Source organism: Lactuca saligna, chromosome 3 (assembly GCF_052625555.1).
Source record: "Lactuca saligna cultivar CGN05327 chromosome 3, ASM5262555v1, whole genome shotgun sequence".
Classification (NCBI taxonomy): Eukaryota; Viridiplantae; Streptophyta; class Magnoliopsida; order Asterales; family Asteraceae; genus Lactuca; species Lactuca saligna.
Window position 1 is genome coordinate 13,155,831 of NC_136419.1, and position 19,170 is coordinate 13,175,000.

At 35.2% G+C, this 19,170-nt stretch overlaps 1 protein-coding gene and 1 pseudogene across 2 annotated transcripts in view; both read right to left on the reverse strand.

The window, feature by feature from the left end:
* Positions 1–11,028: 11,028 nt before the first annotated feature.
* On the reverse strand, positions 11,029–13,187 carry LOC145034513 (NAC domain-containing protein 43-like). Its single transcript, XM_078982943.1, has 3 exons — positions 12,561–13,187; positions 12,189–12,466; positions 11,029–11,943 (listed from the first exon to the last, which is right to left on the reverse strand). Exons 1-3 carry the CDS (start codon positions 12,751–12,753, stop codon positions 11,278–11,280), a joined length of 1,137 nt encoding a protein of 378 aa, XP_078839069.1. The 5' UTR covers positions 12,754–13,187; the 3' UTR covers positions 11,029–11,277.
* Positions 13,188–15,575: 2,388 nt separating this feature from the next.
* Positions 15,576–19,170, reverse strand: part of LOC145034514 (mitochondrial fission protein ELM1-like) — a 4,605-nt pseudogene continuing 1,010 nt past the window's right edge. The window contains exons 2-9 of the transcript XR_013678092.1: positions 17,854–19,170; positions 17,665–17,761; positions 17,401–17,555; positions 16,465–16,604; positions 16,253–16,365; positions 16,089–16,152; positions 15,910–16,003; positions 15,576–15,798 (exon numbers count right to left, since the gene is read on the reverse strand). The exon at positions 17,854–19,170 is cut by the window's right edge and continues 202 nt beyond it. The product of XR_013678092.1 is annotated as a mitochondrial fission protein ELM1-like (transcript). The remainder of the gene's footprint in view (positions 15,799–15,909; positions 16,004–16,088; positions 16,153–16,252; positions 16,366–16,464; positions 16,605–17,400; positions 17,556–17,664; positions 17,762–17,853) is intronic.

The window sequence follows — 19,170 nt, forward strand, 5'->3', positions numbered from 1 at the left end:
TTCCCACTTTTCTCTATGTTGGGTCGAGTAGAATGTTTGGAATCCGTAAAGTTAGCAACTTTATGAATTATTAAGGTCCCTTAATGGATACATGTTCTAGATCTAAAGTTTGTTGCTATTTTGGGATTCATATATGTGATCTTTGGCGATATTTCTCCATTTTTGACTTAATTTTGAGTATTAGACTTGCATTGGACATGCAAGACCAAAAAGCATCGATCTTTGTGAAGTATTAGGCCTTATGAAGGGTTCTAGAAAGTTTGAAGAAATGGATTAACAAGTTAAGAGCTAAATATGTTGAACTGTTGTATCCCAGATCCTATAACATGGCGTTTTGGTGGTCACGACTTAGTCATTAGGGAGGGTGGTAGATTGTTTTGTCTCGGAGTCCCTACGACATAACCTATTGATGGCCACGACGTGGAGTCATGTTGAGGTTGACTTTGACTGTTAACTTTTGACCATGGTTGACGTTTGGTCAATTTAGAGGTTATAGAGTGTAGACTAAGTGGGTACTTTCTTATTGTTGATTAGGTGTTTCTTTGTATTGCTCTTCACTATGTGAGAGTTGTGGTGTTTAAGTGCTATCTACAGGTAAGTCTTCTCAATATACTATACGACACAAGGTATCGTTTTGTGCATGTTGTACTTGTGTTTCTTGCTAGTATGCTTGTATGTTATTTACATGGAGCCGATTTGGGCTCGGAGTCATTAAAAAATCAAGGTTGATACAGACCCAATGAAGCCAATCTAGGCTCAGAGTCAATATATACACGGGGTTGATATAGACCCCATGGAGTCGATTTGGGCTCGGAGTCAATATGGACTTAGGGTTGATACGAACCCGATACAACTACATGTTGTTATATATGTTGTATATAGTATTTTAGGGAACTCACTAAGCTTTGTGCTTACAGTTGTGCATTAAACATTTTGTAGGTACTTATTAGATAATGAGGGCAAGACTATACACACACATATTTACAGTTTGAGATTCTACATTGTCTTCTTTATAAATCTGATTCTGAATAATTGTTTATGAACAAATGGTTTGACTCGAATGTAATTTTATTAATATGGAAGTTTAATTTAATTTAAAAATGACAAAAATTTCCTGAGAATTTAGGATGCTACAAGTTGGTATCAGAGCCATGGTTTGAGGGATTTGGATGAGAAATCGTTGGGTTCGTGGAGCGATGCTTGACCTGCAGGATGGTCAAGGCCGAGCACCAGCGACCTCATGGAAAGGTTCAGCCGCTACCCATTCCCATGTGGAAGTGGGAAGAGATCACTATGGACTTTATTACGAAGCTACCGAGGACGGCGAGGGGGTGGATGCCATATGGGTCATTGTTGATAGACTGATGAAGAGTTCCCATTTCATTCCAATCACCGAGAGCATATCCGCAGAAAAGTTAGCATACATTTATGTTCGAGAAGTGGTGGCCAGGCACCAAGTGCCGGTGTCGGTGGTTTTTGATAGGGATGTTCGGTTTACATCCAGATTTTGGAAAAAGTTTCACGAAGAATTGGGTACCCAACTGCATTTCAGTACAACATTTCACCCTCAAACTGATGGTCAGAGCGAGAGAACGATCCAGACATTAGAAGACATGCGTGCTAGATTTCGGGGGAAGTTGGGATACATATCTCTCACTGGAAGAGTTCTCATACAATAATAGTTACCATGCCAACATAGATCGAGCCCCATTCGAGATGTTATATGGTCGGAGGTGCAGGACCCCCGTATGTTGGGATGAGGTCGGTCATCGGGTCATGGGGTGCACGGAAGTGGTACTCAAGACCATCGGGTTGATTCAGCAGGTGCGCGACCATCTGCAGGTCGCGCAGAGCTGACAGAAGAGTTATGCCGACCAATGGCGATCAGATCTTGAGTTTCAAGTGGGGGATTTTGTCTTATTAAAGGTGTCACCCTGGAAGGGGATTATAAGGTTCCGCAAGAAAGGCAAGTTGGGTCCTCGATTTATAGGTCCGTTCAGGATCCTAGCCCGAGTAGGCAATGTGGCCTATCGATTGGAGCTCCCCGAGGAGCTTAGTCAGATTCACAACACCTTCCACTTATCCCAGCTTCGAAAGTGTATTGTTAACGAGTCCGCGGTTATACCCTTGCATGACATTCAGGTGGATGGGGGATTGAATTATGTCGAAAGGTCAATTTCCATACTAGATAGGATGACGAAGACGCTTCGGAATAAGGAGGTAAATATGGTAAAGGTGCAATGGCAACATCGAAGGGGCTCCGAGTGGACTTGGGAGCCCGAGGAGGAGATGCGGGAACATTACCCTGATCTGTTTTCATCCACAAACTTCGAAGGTGAAGTCTAGTTCAATTGGGGGAGAGTTGTAACATCCAAAATAAAAAGGTATGTCATGAACCCCCTTTTTAAAATTTGAATTGTTGCATTTTTGGTCCCTTAGTATGCTGGGCGTACCTAGGAGTACGCTTAGCGTACTAGGGCCTTTTATGGACGCGGGTGTTGGGAGGTACGCTGGGCGTACCAAGATGTACGCGGGGCGTACGCGTCAGGGGCCAGAAAACCCTAATGATGGACTTGAGGCCTATATAAATGACTTTAAGCCCTTGGGGCTAAACCCTGGAGAGCCTCCACTACCCTTAAATGTCATTCTACTGCTGGGAGCTTTGAGGAATCATTTTGTGAGCTCTTAAGGTGTGTTTTTGTGCTCTCTAGTGTTCATTTCAAAGAGAAGGGTTGGTCTAGCAAGCTTGGATCAGGAGGGAGCTTCAAGATCTTGCATCATAATCATATTTCAGAGCTTTTAGAGGTAAAAAGATTTCACCTTTCCTTTTTCTCTTTAGTTTTAGCTAGGGTTTTTGTAGTTGGTCCTCTTGATGGATTTTAGGTCTCATTTGTTGGCTAGAATGTCCCCATTCATAAATAAGGTCAGATATGGGGTCCTTATACAATTTGAGGGTATAAAAATAGGATCTTGGTGGAAGTCATAACCTTGTGCATGAATGATAGGCTTGGGAAAGGTCTTAATGATGTCTTTGGGGGCTTAATGGACATGCAAAGGCATAAAGTTAGCAACTTTATGCCCTAAGAGGTATTAAAGGACTCGGATCTAGATTTTGGTCGTAAAAGAATGAAGTAATAAGAACTTAATGGAGAAAGTGCTTAACTAAGACTTACGCCGGGTGTACTCCAAGTACGCTGCGCGTAACCCCTGAAGACCTGGTACGTTGTGCGTACCTGGAGCGTACGCGGAACAGTTTGGGTCAATCGTATTTTGGGCTGTTAAACTTTTGGGCCTCTTATGGGTTTTGGGCCTGTTTGGATTCTTAGGGTAAAGCCTTTTATCAATTGGATCATGGACATATTAAGTAGGCCCATTAAGGACATTGGACTTAGATCTTGGGCCCATTTGCAATGGAAGGGTATATGGGCCTTTAGGGTTAGGGTTTAAAGGTTGGGCCTTCCCTTGGGATAATTTATGGACCAATCATTGATGATATTATTATTATTGTCATTATCCAGTTGGGAGGTTGCGGGTCTTTGAGAGTGCATTACTTGTATTCTTCGGGCAAAGGTGAGTCTTCTCACCATACCTATGGGTCTACGACACCAAGGTCGGCCCATTATGTGATTATGATTTATGGTGATTACTCTGTGTCTTCATATGTATTATGATCTTATGATTGCATGAAGACCCCGGGGGGAGCCTATGGCCTTGGGTGTAAGACCATGTGGGGTAGCCCATGGCAGTCCAAGTAAAGACCATGTGGGGTAGCCCATGGCCTTGGGTGTAAGACTATGTGGGGTAGCCCATGACAGTCCAAGTAAAGACCATGTGGGGTAGCCCATGGCCTTGGGTGTAAGACCATGTGGGGTAGCGAATGGCTGTCCAAGTAAAGACCATGTGGGGTATCCCATGGCATTTTGCTGGTTCTTTGTATACATGGCTTATATGACTTGTACTTGTGTCTACGTATGTGTGGTATGCTCTGGTGAACTCACTAAGCATTTCGCTTACAGGTTGTTGATTTGTCTCAGGTACATCGGAGCCGAAAGGCAAGGGCAAGGCTTGATGGCGCGACGTGCACTCTATCTATCTATATCTTTGTTCCCCAATATGTTGGGGACCTACTCTGATATTTTATATATAATGTAAAAGACGATCTTTTAACTAAACGTGTGTTTTATAGATTTCATGACGTTATATATATATATATATATATATATATATATATATATATATATATATATATATATATCTAAATTAAATGAAAAAAAAAATCGTTGTAAAATCGGGCTGTTACATATCATTCCCAATATTTTAAATGATAAATGTTTATAAAAATCACAAGCTGTTATAGTATGGAGGTTAAGACAACTTATAGGTTTGGCAGTCCATTTTTTGGCAAGGTTTGTCATGGGATGAGTAGGAGGTGGGTGGAAACTTCTAAGATAATTGTTGGAGAGGGGAGGGTATAGGATAAATAGTGAGAAGTGTCAGTGGTACGAGTGTTCTCGGTAATATGGGAGGTAGAGAGAGAGAGAGAGAGAGAAAGAAAGGGTGGCGGTGGGGACTGTTGTTGATATGAGAGAATAGATGTGAGAGAGGAGGTATGTCATCTAGGAAGGTATATGAGGGAGGTTCCAAAGGGGTGAAAATTTTGAATTGAAAGGTTATTTCATCGAATATGACATGGAGAGATATTATTTTTCATGCTGATAGATCAAGAAATTGGCAACCGTGATTATTAGACATATATCCTCAGAATACACACGGGGAAGAATATGGGGTGAGTTTATGGGGAGTTATGACGTGAAGGTAGAATAGGCAACGAAAGACTCGTATGTTGGTATAGGTTAGTATAGTTTGAAAAAGGCTTAAGTGTGGGGTATAATTTTGGATGGTTGTTGAGGGAATAATAATGAGTATGTGAATGGCCATGTGGAGGGCTTTAACCTAATAAGTGGGTACCATGTGGGCTTGAAAAAGGAGTGATTGGATGGAGTTATTAATGGTTCTAAGCATGTGTTCAGATTTGTCATTTTGTTGAGAGATGTGAGGACTTGAGAAACTAAATTGTATGCCATGAGTTACAGTGTAGTCATGAAATTGTTTGTTATTTTATTCACCCCATTATCATATTGAAGAGCTTTGATGATTTTGTTGAATTGGTTTTTGATATCGTTTGATAAAATTAGAAATTTGGAGAATACATCATATTTTTGTTTAGGGGTCCACCCCAAGATAATTGAAGTATTGGTCTAAAAAGATGACATAATAACGGAAGCCAAAAGTATTTGAAATTGGTGAAGTCCATACATCTGAGTGAATAATATCAAAAATATTGGACCCAAAATTAGATGATAAATCAAACGGAAGTTTAATATGGTTTCCAAGTTGACATGACTGACAAATAGCATCCAAGTTTGTCTTGTTACATGAAATAACATTTTTGGAAAGTAAAGATTGTAAGGTTTTATTCTTATGATGGCCAAGACGTTGATTCTAAATGGAAGGGCTCATGGAAAAATGAACTTGAGATGTGAAGGGTAGAATCGGGTAGAGAGGGTCAGCACTATTGCATCAAATTAGAGGTTGTTTGTCCTTTAATCCTTGATAGTAAAACCAGATTTGTCACATTCAATAGAGCATTTATTTTGACATGTAAATTTACAAACGAAAAAAAAAAAAATTTTGTTTGGAGTAATAAGAATATTGTGAAGGTGAAGGGGACGGTGTGAGTTATTTAAAGGAAAAAAGGAGTAGTCGGTCTTTGTTACAAGAATATGAGATCCATTACCAACTAAAACAAAATTATAATTATGATTATGACTAGTGAATTTTAGAATACCTTCCTTTGCATGAATGTGATCCTTTTCTCCCGTATCCATGATATATTCATTTGAGGCCGGTTCTTGAAGAGACTGTTAAGGAGAACATTTGTGGTAATGTAGTAGCTTGAAGGGGCCCAAAACAATCCTACGGAGGTGGTACACTTCTATTAGTTTAATGGGAATTATTTTCTAGAGAGGAGGAGCCAGTGAAGTGGGCTTGATGTGGGTATTGTGGAGTTAGGCCAAAAAGTCCATTTTGATATTGGACAAGAATAGAAGTGGGCCATAAGTTGTTGGGCTGATTTGGTCCTCTGATTTGGGTTGGTGGAAGAATAAAGACTTAGCCATACGACTGGTTATGGATGCTGATTTGGAAGGCATCGAGGAGTGGAAGGATTGTTGTTGGCCAAATCTAGTCGACTGTTGTCGGCGGTCCTTGGTGGGCTGGTGGCGGTCTTGTCGACGGTCAGGTCACTTATTGTGTTGATTTATGTTGGCGTCGAGAATTGTTGGTGAAGAGGAGTTTTCGATGTGAGAGGAAACCGAAGATGGACGATTTTGACTGAAACGAGAATGCTCCAAAGCTAACATTGACCTGGTCTCCGAGAATGTGGGAAAATGGATCCGATGACGGATCATTGTTGCGATGTTTTCATAACGAGATGAGATTCCATTGATGGTGTAGATGACGGGGTGTTTATCCGAGATTCTTGAGTTGGCATACAAGTTTTCAAGGTCTGTGATGTTTTGAATCTTGTTGTAATATGATTGAACGAAGAGATCACCCAATAGAATAGAGCGAATTTCACTATAGAATTACATGATTCGGGAATCTTAATTGTTTCAAAAGAGTTTCTTAATATTCAGCCGTAGTTGTCGTGCCGAAATGCTTGGTTTGATCCCAATGTTGACAAGATTTTCAAAGAGTGTCATATATATCCAAGTGCGAATAATAACGTCAACCTTCTTCCATCTAGTGTCGGTGGATGGAGTGGCGACAACATCAAACGTTTCATCAATGTTGTCAAGCGTATCGTAGGCTTAATAATGAGTTGCGAAGAATTCTCTCAACATATCATAGTTGTGGTGATCGAGATTGAGAAGTACAAGAATGTAACATTCGGGAATTTCCAGGTATTTAATATTGTAATCCTAATTAAATTGTGGAATTGTTTGGTTTGGGATTGACCTTTGGGCCCTTACAAGTGGGCTGAGGAAACATCGTACGTTGGGTGTACAATGCCATGTACGCTCAGCGTACTCATGAGAATGGACCGTAGAAGCCACACACGTACGCCCAACATACGTGTGCAGAACCTTGAACCCTAAAATTTAGGGTTTACTCCCTATATAAATAACATTACCCCGGTTTGCTCAGCCTCCCTTCACCCATAGATAGCCACCACGAAAACCAAAGCTCATATTTGTGTAACTTTCTGATTTGGAAGCCATTTGAGAGTGTTTGTGTGTTGTGTTAATGAGAAAAGAAGAAAGGAGCTTGAAGAAGAAGTAATGATCCACCAAGAGCTTGTAGATCCAGGAGATTGGCATCACATCTGACCCTTTTGAGGTATCAAATTCCATACTTGACCATTGTATGCTTCGATTTGTTTATTTGGGTATTTTATGTCACCTTTAGACTCCATTGTTGAGGATGCTTGAGTATTGATGGTTTCAGACCATAAGAGTTATCCTTTTGGACTCTTAGAAGCATCTATGGTCATAAAAATCAGACCTTGATGGTTAAGCCACAACCATTCAAGTGCTAGTTGGTCTTGAAGCTTGTTAAATGGACCAAAATCATCTTTTGACCCCCAACCATGCATGCAAGCACATAAAGTTTGTGACTTTATGGTTTAGGAGGTCTTAAAGGACATGGATCTACAGTTTGGACATAAGGATTTACTGGATTAAGTCATGAATGAAGTCCCAAGGAAGCTGGCCAGTACGCTGGGCGTACTCCCTGGTACGTCGCGCATACTGGGTCAACTCCCCGTTTTGGTCAAGGCCAGCGTACGTTCCAGGTACGCCGCACGTATGCATGCAGAGTGGATATATTGGGCTTTTGGGTCTTAGGAGACTGGGTCTGGACTGTTGGGCCTTATGGCCCAATGTAGAGTATAGTTCTAGGCCTATGAATTTGGAATTAGTAGCATTGGGCCTTTTGGGCCATATTGGGCCACTCAATATTATTTCATTTTGGGCTAAGGACTTATGAGAATTATGAAAAGGCCCGTTTGAAGGGTTTGGCCCAATTTAGAAAATTAGGCTATTAGTGGGCCCTTAGGGAGTCTTGATAGGCCATGGGTGCATTGGATTTAATAAGTTAAGGTGGGTCTTATGGATGTTCCGATTGGACTAAGGGGTAAAATGGTCATTTTACCCTAAGTGGTGTTATAGACTCTGATTGAGTGTTAATGTGATTATGATAGTTGGGAGTCATCGGAACAGCTGTTAGAGACTACGTTCCGTGAGATTTGACACACAGTTTTACAAGGTGAGTTACCTTTCAGTAGAAGTGGGTCTAAGGCACCAAGGTCGACCCACTAGTAGTTGATTATAGTTGAGATGATTGTCTTTGTAATAATTGTACGATTTGCTACTACATGGTATGTTTATGTGCTAGCATGATATGATATATGTGATAGTGGTAGTAGGAGGGAAATATTCCCCAAGTTCGGTTTTTAGGACAGAAGGGTAGGACGAGCACCCCATATATGCCTGACAGTATGATTATTTTATGATATGTGTAGTAGTAGTAGTAGGGGTGAAATAGTCTCCAGGTTTCGGTTGTTAGGACCGAAGGGTAGGTCAGCACCCAAGAACTACGTGACAAGGTTAGGTTAGCACCCCAGAACTGCTTCATATGGGTAGGTCGGCGCCCCAGAATGGCCAGACAGGATAAGTCGGCACCTCAGAATAGCCAGACAGGGTAGGTCAGGCACCCCATAATTACCTGACAGTATGTATGTTATGTGTTATGTGGTATGTGGTATGATGGGGAAACTCACTAAGCTTCGTGTTTATAGTTTTCAGTTTTGTTTTAGGTACCTCTTCGTTGAAGGGGAAAGAGTCGGCGCGACAGCAACACATCGCACACACATACGGGATTCCACAATTTGAGATTCATGGGATTGTTCTCTGATTTTTATTACTATTCGATCTTATGATTTTGAGACATGCTTATCATGTTTTTATGGTTTGATATGATTTGGATAATGTTTTTAGCAAACAATTTTATCAGTTACTTATTTAAAAACGAAATTTTTGGCTTTGAAAATTGGGATGTTAGAAAGAATGTGTGCTTTCATTTTTGTGACTGCGATGGCTCTATGAATGGGTGGTGTGGTGTTTGATGATCATGATATTTTCGAGAAGGCGTGAAGTAGGAACGTAAGAAGCTATTGGCGTTTACATACGACACTGATACTTCAAAGAGGGGGAAGAAGAGAGTGAATGAGAAATAAATGGATTTTTTGAGGAAAATTAGGAAAATTTAGTATTCGTTTTGATACCATGTTTGAGAATGATATTCCTTGCATTGATTAATGAGAGAATACACAATATATATATATATATATATATATATATATATATATATATATATATATATATATATATATATATATATATATATACTAGATGTGAAACCCGTATATTACACAGGTCGATTCAAAAATATTAGAAAATAAAATGTAAACCTTTAATAATTTTTAAAATAAATATTCAAAATAAAAAAAGAAAAAAAAACGTATTTATTAAAATTTACTATCACATTTATTACAATTAATACTTTACATATATAACTGTAAGTATTATATGGCTTTCTAATTTATAAAACTGAAAAAAAAAACCCAAAAAATTAACGCATGGATATATTTTATTTCAAAAATATGATAAAATGATAAGTGTCAAAACTAATGAGAGATTGACATGTGGAAAAAATGAATCTTCATTTATTAGAGTAGACTTGTTGTGAGACCCGTGTATTACACAGATTGATTTAAAAAAAAAAAATTAAACATTAAATTAACATGTAAATAGAAAATATTTTTTAACGTATAACTTTAAAATAAGAAAGGAAGAACCGTATTTATTGCATTTTATTATCATATATATAATATTTAATACTTTACATATCTAAGTATACGACTTTAATTTTAAAAATTGAAACAAATCAAAAGTTGAAAAGTGGATAATATTTATTTTAAAAATACCACAAAAGGACAAGTGTCAAAACTCATGAAAGATTTACATGTAGCAAAAAATATCTTCATTTATTAAGAAGGATATATATATATATATATATATATATATATATATATATATATATATATATATATATATATATATATATATATATATATATATATATATATGTTCAGGTTCATTTGAGATCATTCTAATTTTGTGAGATCATGAGACCAAATCTAAAAATAATTTTTAAAATGCAAAATAAAGGGAAAAATCCAAAAATTCTTTTTTTAAATATTATTTTCGGAACTTGAAATAAATAAAAAAATAAAAATAAATAAATAAAAAAAAATCCTGTTTTTTTTATAAATACGTGAAATATTTTAATAGAATATTACAGTGACATATTCTAAAAAATAATTTTAAAATGCAAAATAAATGGAAAAATCTAAAAATTCGTTTTTTAAATATTATTTTCGGAACTTGAATTAACTAAAAAAACTAAAAACAAATAAAAAAATATAAAAAAATCTTTTTTTTTTTAAAATACGTGAAATATTCTAATAGAATATTACACTGTACATATTCTAAAAAATAATTTTAAAATGCAAAATAAATGGAAAAATCCAAAAATTCTTTTTTTTAAATATTATTTTCGGAACTTGAATTAACTAAAAAAAATTTTAAAAAAAAATAAAAAATAAAAAAAATAAAAAAATGTGTCTCACGGTCTTAAAAAATTAGGCCGTCTTACATGAACTTAACCGTGTGTATATATATATATATATATATATATATATATATATATATATATATATATATATATATATATATATATATATATATAATATATATATATATATATATACACACACATTGAACTATAAAATGAAATTAAACATCTATTTAAACTTAAGAGTGATTCTTTTTACCTATTGACAAGTTCAATATGGCTGGTTTAATCTATTGAATATGAAGTAGTCATGTATCCTAAATGAAAATGTTGCAATACAAATAGAAAACGTATTTAATTAGTTTATGGGTACATGATAACCATCCATCACCACTAAATCCATATCTCACTATCACCATTATGATTCATTCCTTCTATAGCTTTCTGTAGTCAAGGTAATGTCCCCATGCTGCGTTCTTGATGCTATTCCTATGTATCCATCACTTTATTCTATCATTTGACTTCAATTCTAACAACTTAATATGTATTGTACGTTTATTTTGCATCTTTATATATAAGTTATATTGACAAGTGGCATAGCGGATCCAGCGACGATGGTCGGGTTAAGCTCCAAATATCTAGCTCGCTGTTGCATGCTGCTTCGTTTCGCCTAGCTGATACATCTTGTTCATCCTTATCAGCCGAAAATCCCAACTTCTCATTGGATTCTGATCCATAGCAAGAATACAACTGTTTTGATTCCTCCATTTGGCCATTGAGCTGGGAAGCCACAAACTTGTCAAGATCCGCCCAGTTACTGATACACTCATGATCCTCCATCATTTTAGTATGAATGTTCCTTGAATGTTCTGCTTCCGCTAGTAAGTCGCTCATGGAGTCATAGATCTTGAGACTCGATCCTTGATCGAAGGTGGCTGAGCTTTCAGGGGGGGATGCGGTTAGCTGGGTGGAACTAGCGAGCCTAGGGAGGTGGACGAACATCGGGTTCACGAATTGGGTGGTGGTGAAGTTTTCGATTTCTTGTTTGCAAGACCTACTGTCCATGTACGCAAGTAACTGCTCAAGAACGTCATCTTTGTTTAACAGTTGTAACTGTGCTCTGGTATCCATAGAGTCAGGTAACGATCTGTGAGGGCTCTCGAGGGATTTATGGTAATTTTTCTTCTTGAAGACACGGCATACCACCCACCCTTCTTCGTGAGCATAATCAGACAAGTTTGAAGCCTGAACCAAATCCAGATTTTGAAATACAAATGAATTAATGCTTCTTGATCATAATTCGTAAGGACACACATGTGTATGTAACCATCAAATTATTGCTAAAAAGATGCTAGCTAGAGTGCTCTTGGTAATGCTTCGTAATCTAAAGAAAACAATGACAGTGCTCCTACCCAACTAACAGTTACTAGTGACCATTAAGAACAAAGCAAACATCATGTATTATGCTCTTATAAAGTCGAAAAACTTACGCTGGAATCTTGCGTAGTAATGATATTGTCGTCAAGCCTGTATTCATGCATAATATAATCAGATTTCTGGCCATGAGGAGCTCTTCCTTTGTAAAACACAAGTGTCTTCCTCATACCGATTCTTCTGAGGTTACTGTGTACGACTTTATCTCGTCCGGTGGCTTTCCAGAAACCAGCTGCAGTGGCACGATTTGTTCGGGTCCCTGTCGGATATTTCTTGTCTTTGTGACTAAAAAAGTACCAATCGTTTTGGGGGGTGGAGCCTATATTGCACTTGTCTACAACACAAACAAAAAGCTGAATTAAACCTTTTGTTTTCAAAGAAAAAAAAACATATTGATGAATGAATAAATGAAATGTACATATAGATACCTTGGATGTCCCAGGGTTCAAGCTTATTAAGATCAACCTCTCGAATAACATCAAGATCAATCTTTTCATAAGCAACTTTCTTCCTCAGGTAGTAATGAAGAAGTTCTTCTTCTGTAGGGTGGAATCGAAACCCGGGAGGCACTTTGGACTGACCGTTGACGTTCACAGATAAATCCATTTCTTGTTTTGACATAGATATGTAATTGACGAACTTCAAGGAGCATATGATATGTGCGTAAGTTTGGTTGTAAGGACTTAGATTTATACATGGACAAAAGGGTTCAAAAAGGAATCCATGAAAAGTTATGAGAAAATGGCCATCTCAACCACCTTTTTAGACCAAGTATTTTCGTTCATACCCGTAGACAACGACTGGCTATGATATATGTGTTCTGTGAGTACAGTTTCACTTGCTAGAAAGAGAGTTAAAAAGTTACAAGAATACAAGAGATCCCAGTAGGGTCGCTCTCTAGTTCGAAAACAACAAACCACCTAAGCACAACAACAACAACACACCACAAAATTAAAAACAATAATTGTTGTTTATGTTGGAAAAAATCGGGTCCCAGTAGGGTGGGGTATGTTGGAATGTGAGCAGGAGACTTGCTTCCATCTTGACAACGACCTTCGACCTTAATATCTCTCAGAAAACAACAGCTCAAACCACCGTGTGTGTGTGTATGAGAGAGAGAGAGAGAGAGATGTATGGGTGTGTATAACTGTGTATATATGGTGACAAATTTCAAATAATCAATGTGCAAGGATAAGATATAATTACGTTGAAGTTGATGATGGATTGATGGGAGGTTGAAATTTTTTTTCCATCTTTCATCATTCCGGTACCAACTACGAACGACGGCAGGTCATTACCAAACTTTAGTGCCTCTTCACAATTTCTACATTTCACGTTTCATTTGCAATCTTACTTTTACTATTAGTGAAAGTCTAAGTAAATAAGTTTTATCAACAATTAATTAGATACTTTAAGTAAATACATTTTATTATTAATTAAACTCATTTATCAACAACAGCCGTTCTAACCAATCGTTCCAAAAAAAAAAATAAAAAAAAAACAGCTACTAATGAAATTATTTGCTAAAAAGAAAAATTGTAATACTGTTAGGAACGGATTTAATTAGATACTAACGATGATTGACACTTTAACTTTAACTGAAAGCGATTTTTTCGTATTATTTGAAAAGATACGTATTTTATGATACCAATGGAAAAGGCAAAACAAAAAGGTTGATTTATTTTTTCCCATAGATCCAAAACAAAAGTATATATATATATATATATATATATATATATATATATATATATATATATATATATATATATATATATATATATATATATATATATACTAGTTTATAACCCGTGAAAACCACGGTTACAAAATTAATTAAACTTTTATAGTAAAACTCAAACTATTAATCAATTATTTTAAATAAATTATTATTTAAGAGATTTTTCAGTTATATAAAATTATAATCATTGATTTATATAAATATGTAAAATTATATCACTTTATAATTTGTATTAATTTTATTTTAAATTTATTCCAATGTTATTAATTTAATATAATTAGAATAAGAAATTTAAAATTTAAAATTTAAAATGCATAATCAATAGGTTGACAAGTGGTATGCATTAATTAGGAGACATAATACGATGATAAATGGCATAATGAGAATAAAATATATATTAATTAGGAGTCTTAATAGAATGACACATATCAAAAGAAGAATAAAACTATTCTTTTATTAGAATATATATATATATATATATATATATATATATATATATATATATATATATATATATATATATATATACTAGTAAACTTATTCGGGCCGTGATGATCACGGCCCTAAAGAATCGATCAGTAAGCTAGTTTTAAGTGATTTCATGAAAGAAGCAACCATGTCCCTCAATTTGTTTCATTCCTTTTATCTTTATTACCTTCATACCAAAAGCTTATGGCTGGAACCCGTTTCCTTCAAATTTGACATATAGTAGCTTCCTTGACTATAGATTTGAAATAATATTGGTTTACAATTAAAAATAGTCAAAGAAATCTGCCTCAGGTAACAAAATGAAAATAGGATGCTATAATATCAAAAGAAATGAATGTATACATATATTTCTTGCATTTATCCAGAAAAAGAACAACTAATTGTTGTTTCCCAACTTTCCTCTCATGTAATTATATGTTATTTCAATCTGTTCATAAATTTGTACCACCATTTGAATGAAATCATTTTTACTCTTTCTAGTATCAACTTTCGAATCTACAGATTCTCTATGTCAACAAGTTCGTGTTTATTGTTTATTTCTAATTTTTTTTGCCTATAATTTATTAGTTTTCTACTTTTCTTTCAATTCCCTTAATTTTGTGTTATGATATATATCTCATCGATTCTTTTCATATGCATGTTGTTGCTTTCTTAGTTTTTCCTATTTATGGTTTATTTATCCATGTCAAAGTCTCATAGATTCCAAGGCGTTTTTATGGGTCTACACATGATTTCACTTGCAAAAATAAGTTGCCAGAGCAGTGGGGCACCCACTATGGCTTCCCTGGTTTACAAGGATACGGGGATGGGGCTTGCCAGGCGATCATGTTAGGATACCGAATCTCTACATGCAAAAAAAACATTAGTCATTACTTGAAACTTGTCTGCAAAAAGTTGATATATGTCAAAATATTACTTAAAACCTCTTTCCGACGGATATCCACTTTATTTTCATAATTTTATTTTAGGAGATTCTACTAAGAAATAGTGATCGATTGGTTGAGCCTCAGTAGATTATTTACTTGCTGCCATCGGTGTATTCAAACTTGAAGATATTTTAGGGTATATCAACACAATAACTACATAGTTTTCTTACAAAACTTGCTCATGTTTCTAATTTCTTTTCATGCAGATCAATGGATGGAAGAAAACCTTATTATTGGAATAGGTATCTGTTTCAATCTTTTTATTGGAGTTGTACCATTCGAGGATCCCAGAGAAAAAACTTAAACTAAAAAAAGCAATTAAACAAATATTTTTTTATAAATAAATAAAAAAATCTCATTAAAATATCAAGAAGCTGAAAAAAAAAAAAAAAAGCAAACCAACTTACATCCTCACGACCTGTAAATGGCCTAAGACCTCTTTATTTTAAAGTTTTATGAAATTCTCCAAATTTCCATTTACATCGCTCAGCTCTAATCATATATATAGGTTTTCTATTAAAAAATAGAAAAAAAAAAAAAAAAAAATACAATGTTATAAGAACAAAATGGTTGCCTTTTTGACTTTTTGTTTGTACGTTGTAGCAAGTAAGTAGAGTAGAGTACCCAGTGCTGCAGGCTTCACTCAGCATGCTCACTGAATCTGCTGTGACAATGAATGCATCTGCCCATGCTAAATGTCCCATGTGTGGATTTGGTTCTAAATATATAAGATTTAAAAAAATGTTAAGGAAAATAATAGTGAAAAAGGTTGGAATTTAATCATGAAAAGTGGGATTAACTACCTTTGTTATCCCATATATAGATTTTTAAAAATTCTACGAGTTCTTTTCTCACATAAGTTGCAATCTGTTGATATATTTGTAGAAGGAAATAATAATTAATATATAGAACAAGAAATGATTAATATATAGAGCAATAAATGCAGTCAGAAAAAGAGAAATTATACCTTAACTGGAGTTCTTCTTGAAAAAGAAATTCTTACACTCCCATAGGTATCAAGAACACCCTTGAAATAGGTAGTTAACTGCTTTGCAAGGGCTGTACTATATCTACATCGACCTTTTTTATAGAAACAAAAAATACCCATAAATAAATATAACATATTATTTTAAGAAAATTAAGTTAATCTTATTAAAAATAGGATCAAGTAATAATTACTTTTGCCCCCCCCCCCCCCCCCCCCCCCCCCAATGTTGACCACGATTAAGGGTTTTGGTAAAGGTGCAAACTCATCATGCCAGGCAATAGCAGCACTATGAAGTGCAACAGAATCAACTTGATGCAGTGATCCCAATGTAGGTAGTTGATACAATACAGATAAACAATTACTTACAATTTTTAATTTATAATAGTTGTTACTCATTAATAGAAAGGCAAAATGGTCATTTACCCATTCAACACTGCTTCTAAACAAAAGTGTAAAATGGTCATTTAATCAATGTTCATTCACACCAGAAAAGGAAGACTTTTATGTATACGGTTCGTACTAAAGACAGACATCATTAGCCCACTCAGAACCTACCCTAGATAGATCAAATAAACAGTCACTTGTCATTCAGAATTACTTCTAAACAAAAGGGTAAAATGGTCATTTACTCATAGTTCATTCAGAAAAAAAAAAAAAGACTTTTATGTATACAACACATACTAAGACAGACATCATTTACCTATTTAGAACTTACTCAAGACAAATCAAATAAACAATTACTTGTCATTCAGCATTGCTTCTAAACAAAAGGGTAAAATGGTCATTTACTCACAAGTCATTCAGAACAAAAAAGAAAGACTTTTGTGAAAACAGCACATACTACGGACAAACATCATTTACCCATTCAGAAGTTACCCTAGACAGATCAAGTAAACAGTCACTTATTAGTCAGGATTGATTCTAAACAAAAGGGCAAAATGGTCATTTACTTAAAGTTCATTCAGACCAAAAAAAAAAAAAAAAGTTCTTGTGTATACAGCACATACTACAGACAGACATCATTTACCCATCTAGAACCTACTTTAGACAGATCAAATAAACAGTCACTTGTTATTCAACCTTGTTTCTTAACAAAAGGGTAAAATGCTCATTTACTCGGATTAAGACATACCACATTCTTAGAAGGGGGCTCATCAGGAGTCATATACTTGCGAAGAAACTCAGGAACGTACTCTTGTGCATGAGGGGTAAGAGCGTAATAATCATGTTGAGGAGCAAACACCAAATCAAACCTACTTACTTGTCTTCTTGGATGTTGAATCTGAAACCCAATTAACAAATGTTAAAAATATTCAATTAAAAAGAATTTTTTTTATAAAAATGTTTATTTCACTAATTAATGTAAGGAGAAAGGGTTCGAGTTGACTCACTTGAACAACAAACACATTTTCAGATGTTAATCTTTTTATAGAGCTAGCAATTGATATGGTGTCTCTACCACATGCAACCACCAATAAAGGCTCATCCCTAACAAAAAAAAAAATATATTAATGATAAAAGAAATGAAAATTTTACTTGCTATTCTCATAAATTCATGGTAGTCCAGAAGAAAGGCTTACTTGTCCGCAGTTCCTCTTGTTATTGTTACTATTGAACTAACATCAACTTCAAGTATAGAGGATAAGCCTACATTACCACCATTTTCTGTGGTTAAAGATTTGACTTTACTCCCTTTAGTTGTAAACAAAACTTGTAAATAGCTGTAAAGCAGTCTGATGATGTAATATATCTGTTTATGGACAGAAACTGGGAGCCAGTGTAGATATTCATTGATTCCTCCACTTGGCCTGGTAACACGACGCATGTGTTGCCAAAAGAACAATAACAGGTTAAAAAATAGATTTAAAGTTTTTTACAAGATTGCCCTTTCTTCAAAGAGCCACATTGTCTTCTCTTTTCAGTCATATTAGGATAGTTGTTGGATTTATATCTTCCTGTCATGTTTATTTCTTGCATTCATTTACATCCAGTTTTTGCATAGTTAAAGTTCTGCATATTGTTTTTTCTTCTCTATATTACTTTTCAAGCTTGTAAACTGGATTAGGGAAGAAAATATATATTTTTTCACATATTATTCATACAAATGGAGGTATTTCTCTTTAACTATTCTGTCATTTATAGAGCACTTTAGTTAAGAAACATGTTTGGCCTCTTTAGTGATCCAGAGGTTCAATTCCTACAACTCATTCAGCTGGAAACATACATCAACTATAAATTATAATGAACAATCGTGCTACCATTTTTAGAATCAAAAGAGGGATGCGCTCTTTTTAAAATATTAAAAGGTTTTTATGAAGAAGAAGAAATCTCTATAGGAACCTGAAACTGAGGAAGGAAGGTAGAGACACTAACAAAGAGCTTGCCTGCAATGCAAATATTATTCAACAAGAAGACCAATGATGACATCATTGGTAAATGGTTGACAATAAACAATATTATTTTAGTTTTGTAGTTTTCAGTCAGCTTTTAAAGTTGACATTATGCAATCAGTGTGTCTTTTTTATATATTCATAGAACATTAACAAGGACCGACTGCAAAAAATGCTACTGGTACATGAAATTCATAATATGTGCTCTTTCTCTGATATCGTCCTCCCTCCTTGTGTTTTCTTAAGGCTTTATTAGATCGTTCACATGCACCAATTTTAGATATTTGTTAATTCTCAAAACAACTTATATTAACTTTTAGTTAGCTCAAGACAGAATCGATATATAAAAGTGTGAGTGGTGATGAGATTAATCAATTTTGAGATTGGTGAATAGAAAGAGAGACATACATGTTTTGTTGATGGAAGCAGATGTTTTTTGGCTAAGCGGGCAACAGGTCTTGTAGCTTCGATTTGAGGTAGGAATAACTAAATAAATCAATTTACAGA

Bases quoted from the DNA above. Each gene is read 5' to 3' on its own strand.
- LOC145034513 (XM_078982943.1), bottom strand. From the start codon at position 12,753: ATGTCAAAACAAGAAATGGATTTATCTGTGAACGTCAACGGTCAGTCC. The intron at 12,467-12,560 runs GTATCTATATGT...TTTGTGTTGTAG, and splicing joins TGAACCCTGGGACATCCAAG to ACAAGTGCAATATAGGCTCC. The intron at 11,944-12,188 runs GTAAGTTTTTCG...GATTTGGTTCAG, and splicing joins TTACTACGCAAGATTCCAGC to GCTTCAAACTTGTCTGATTA.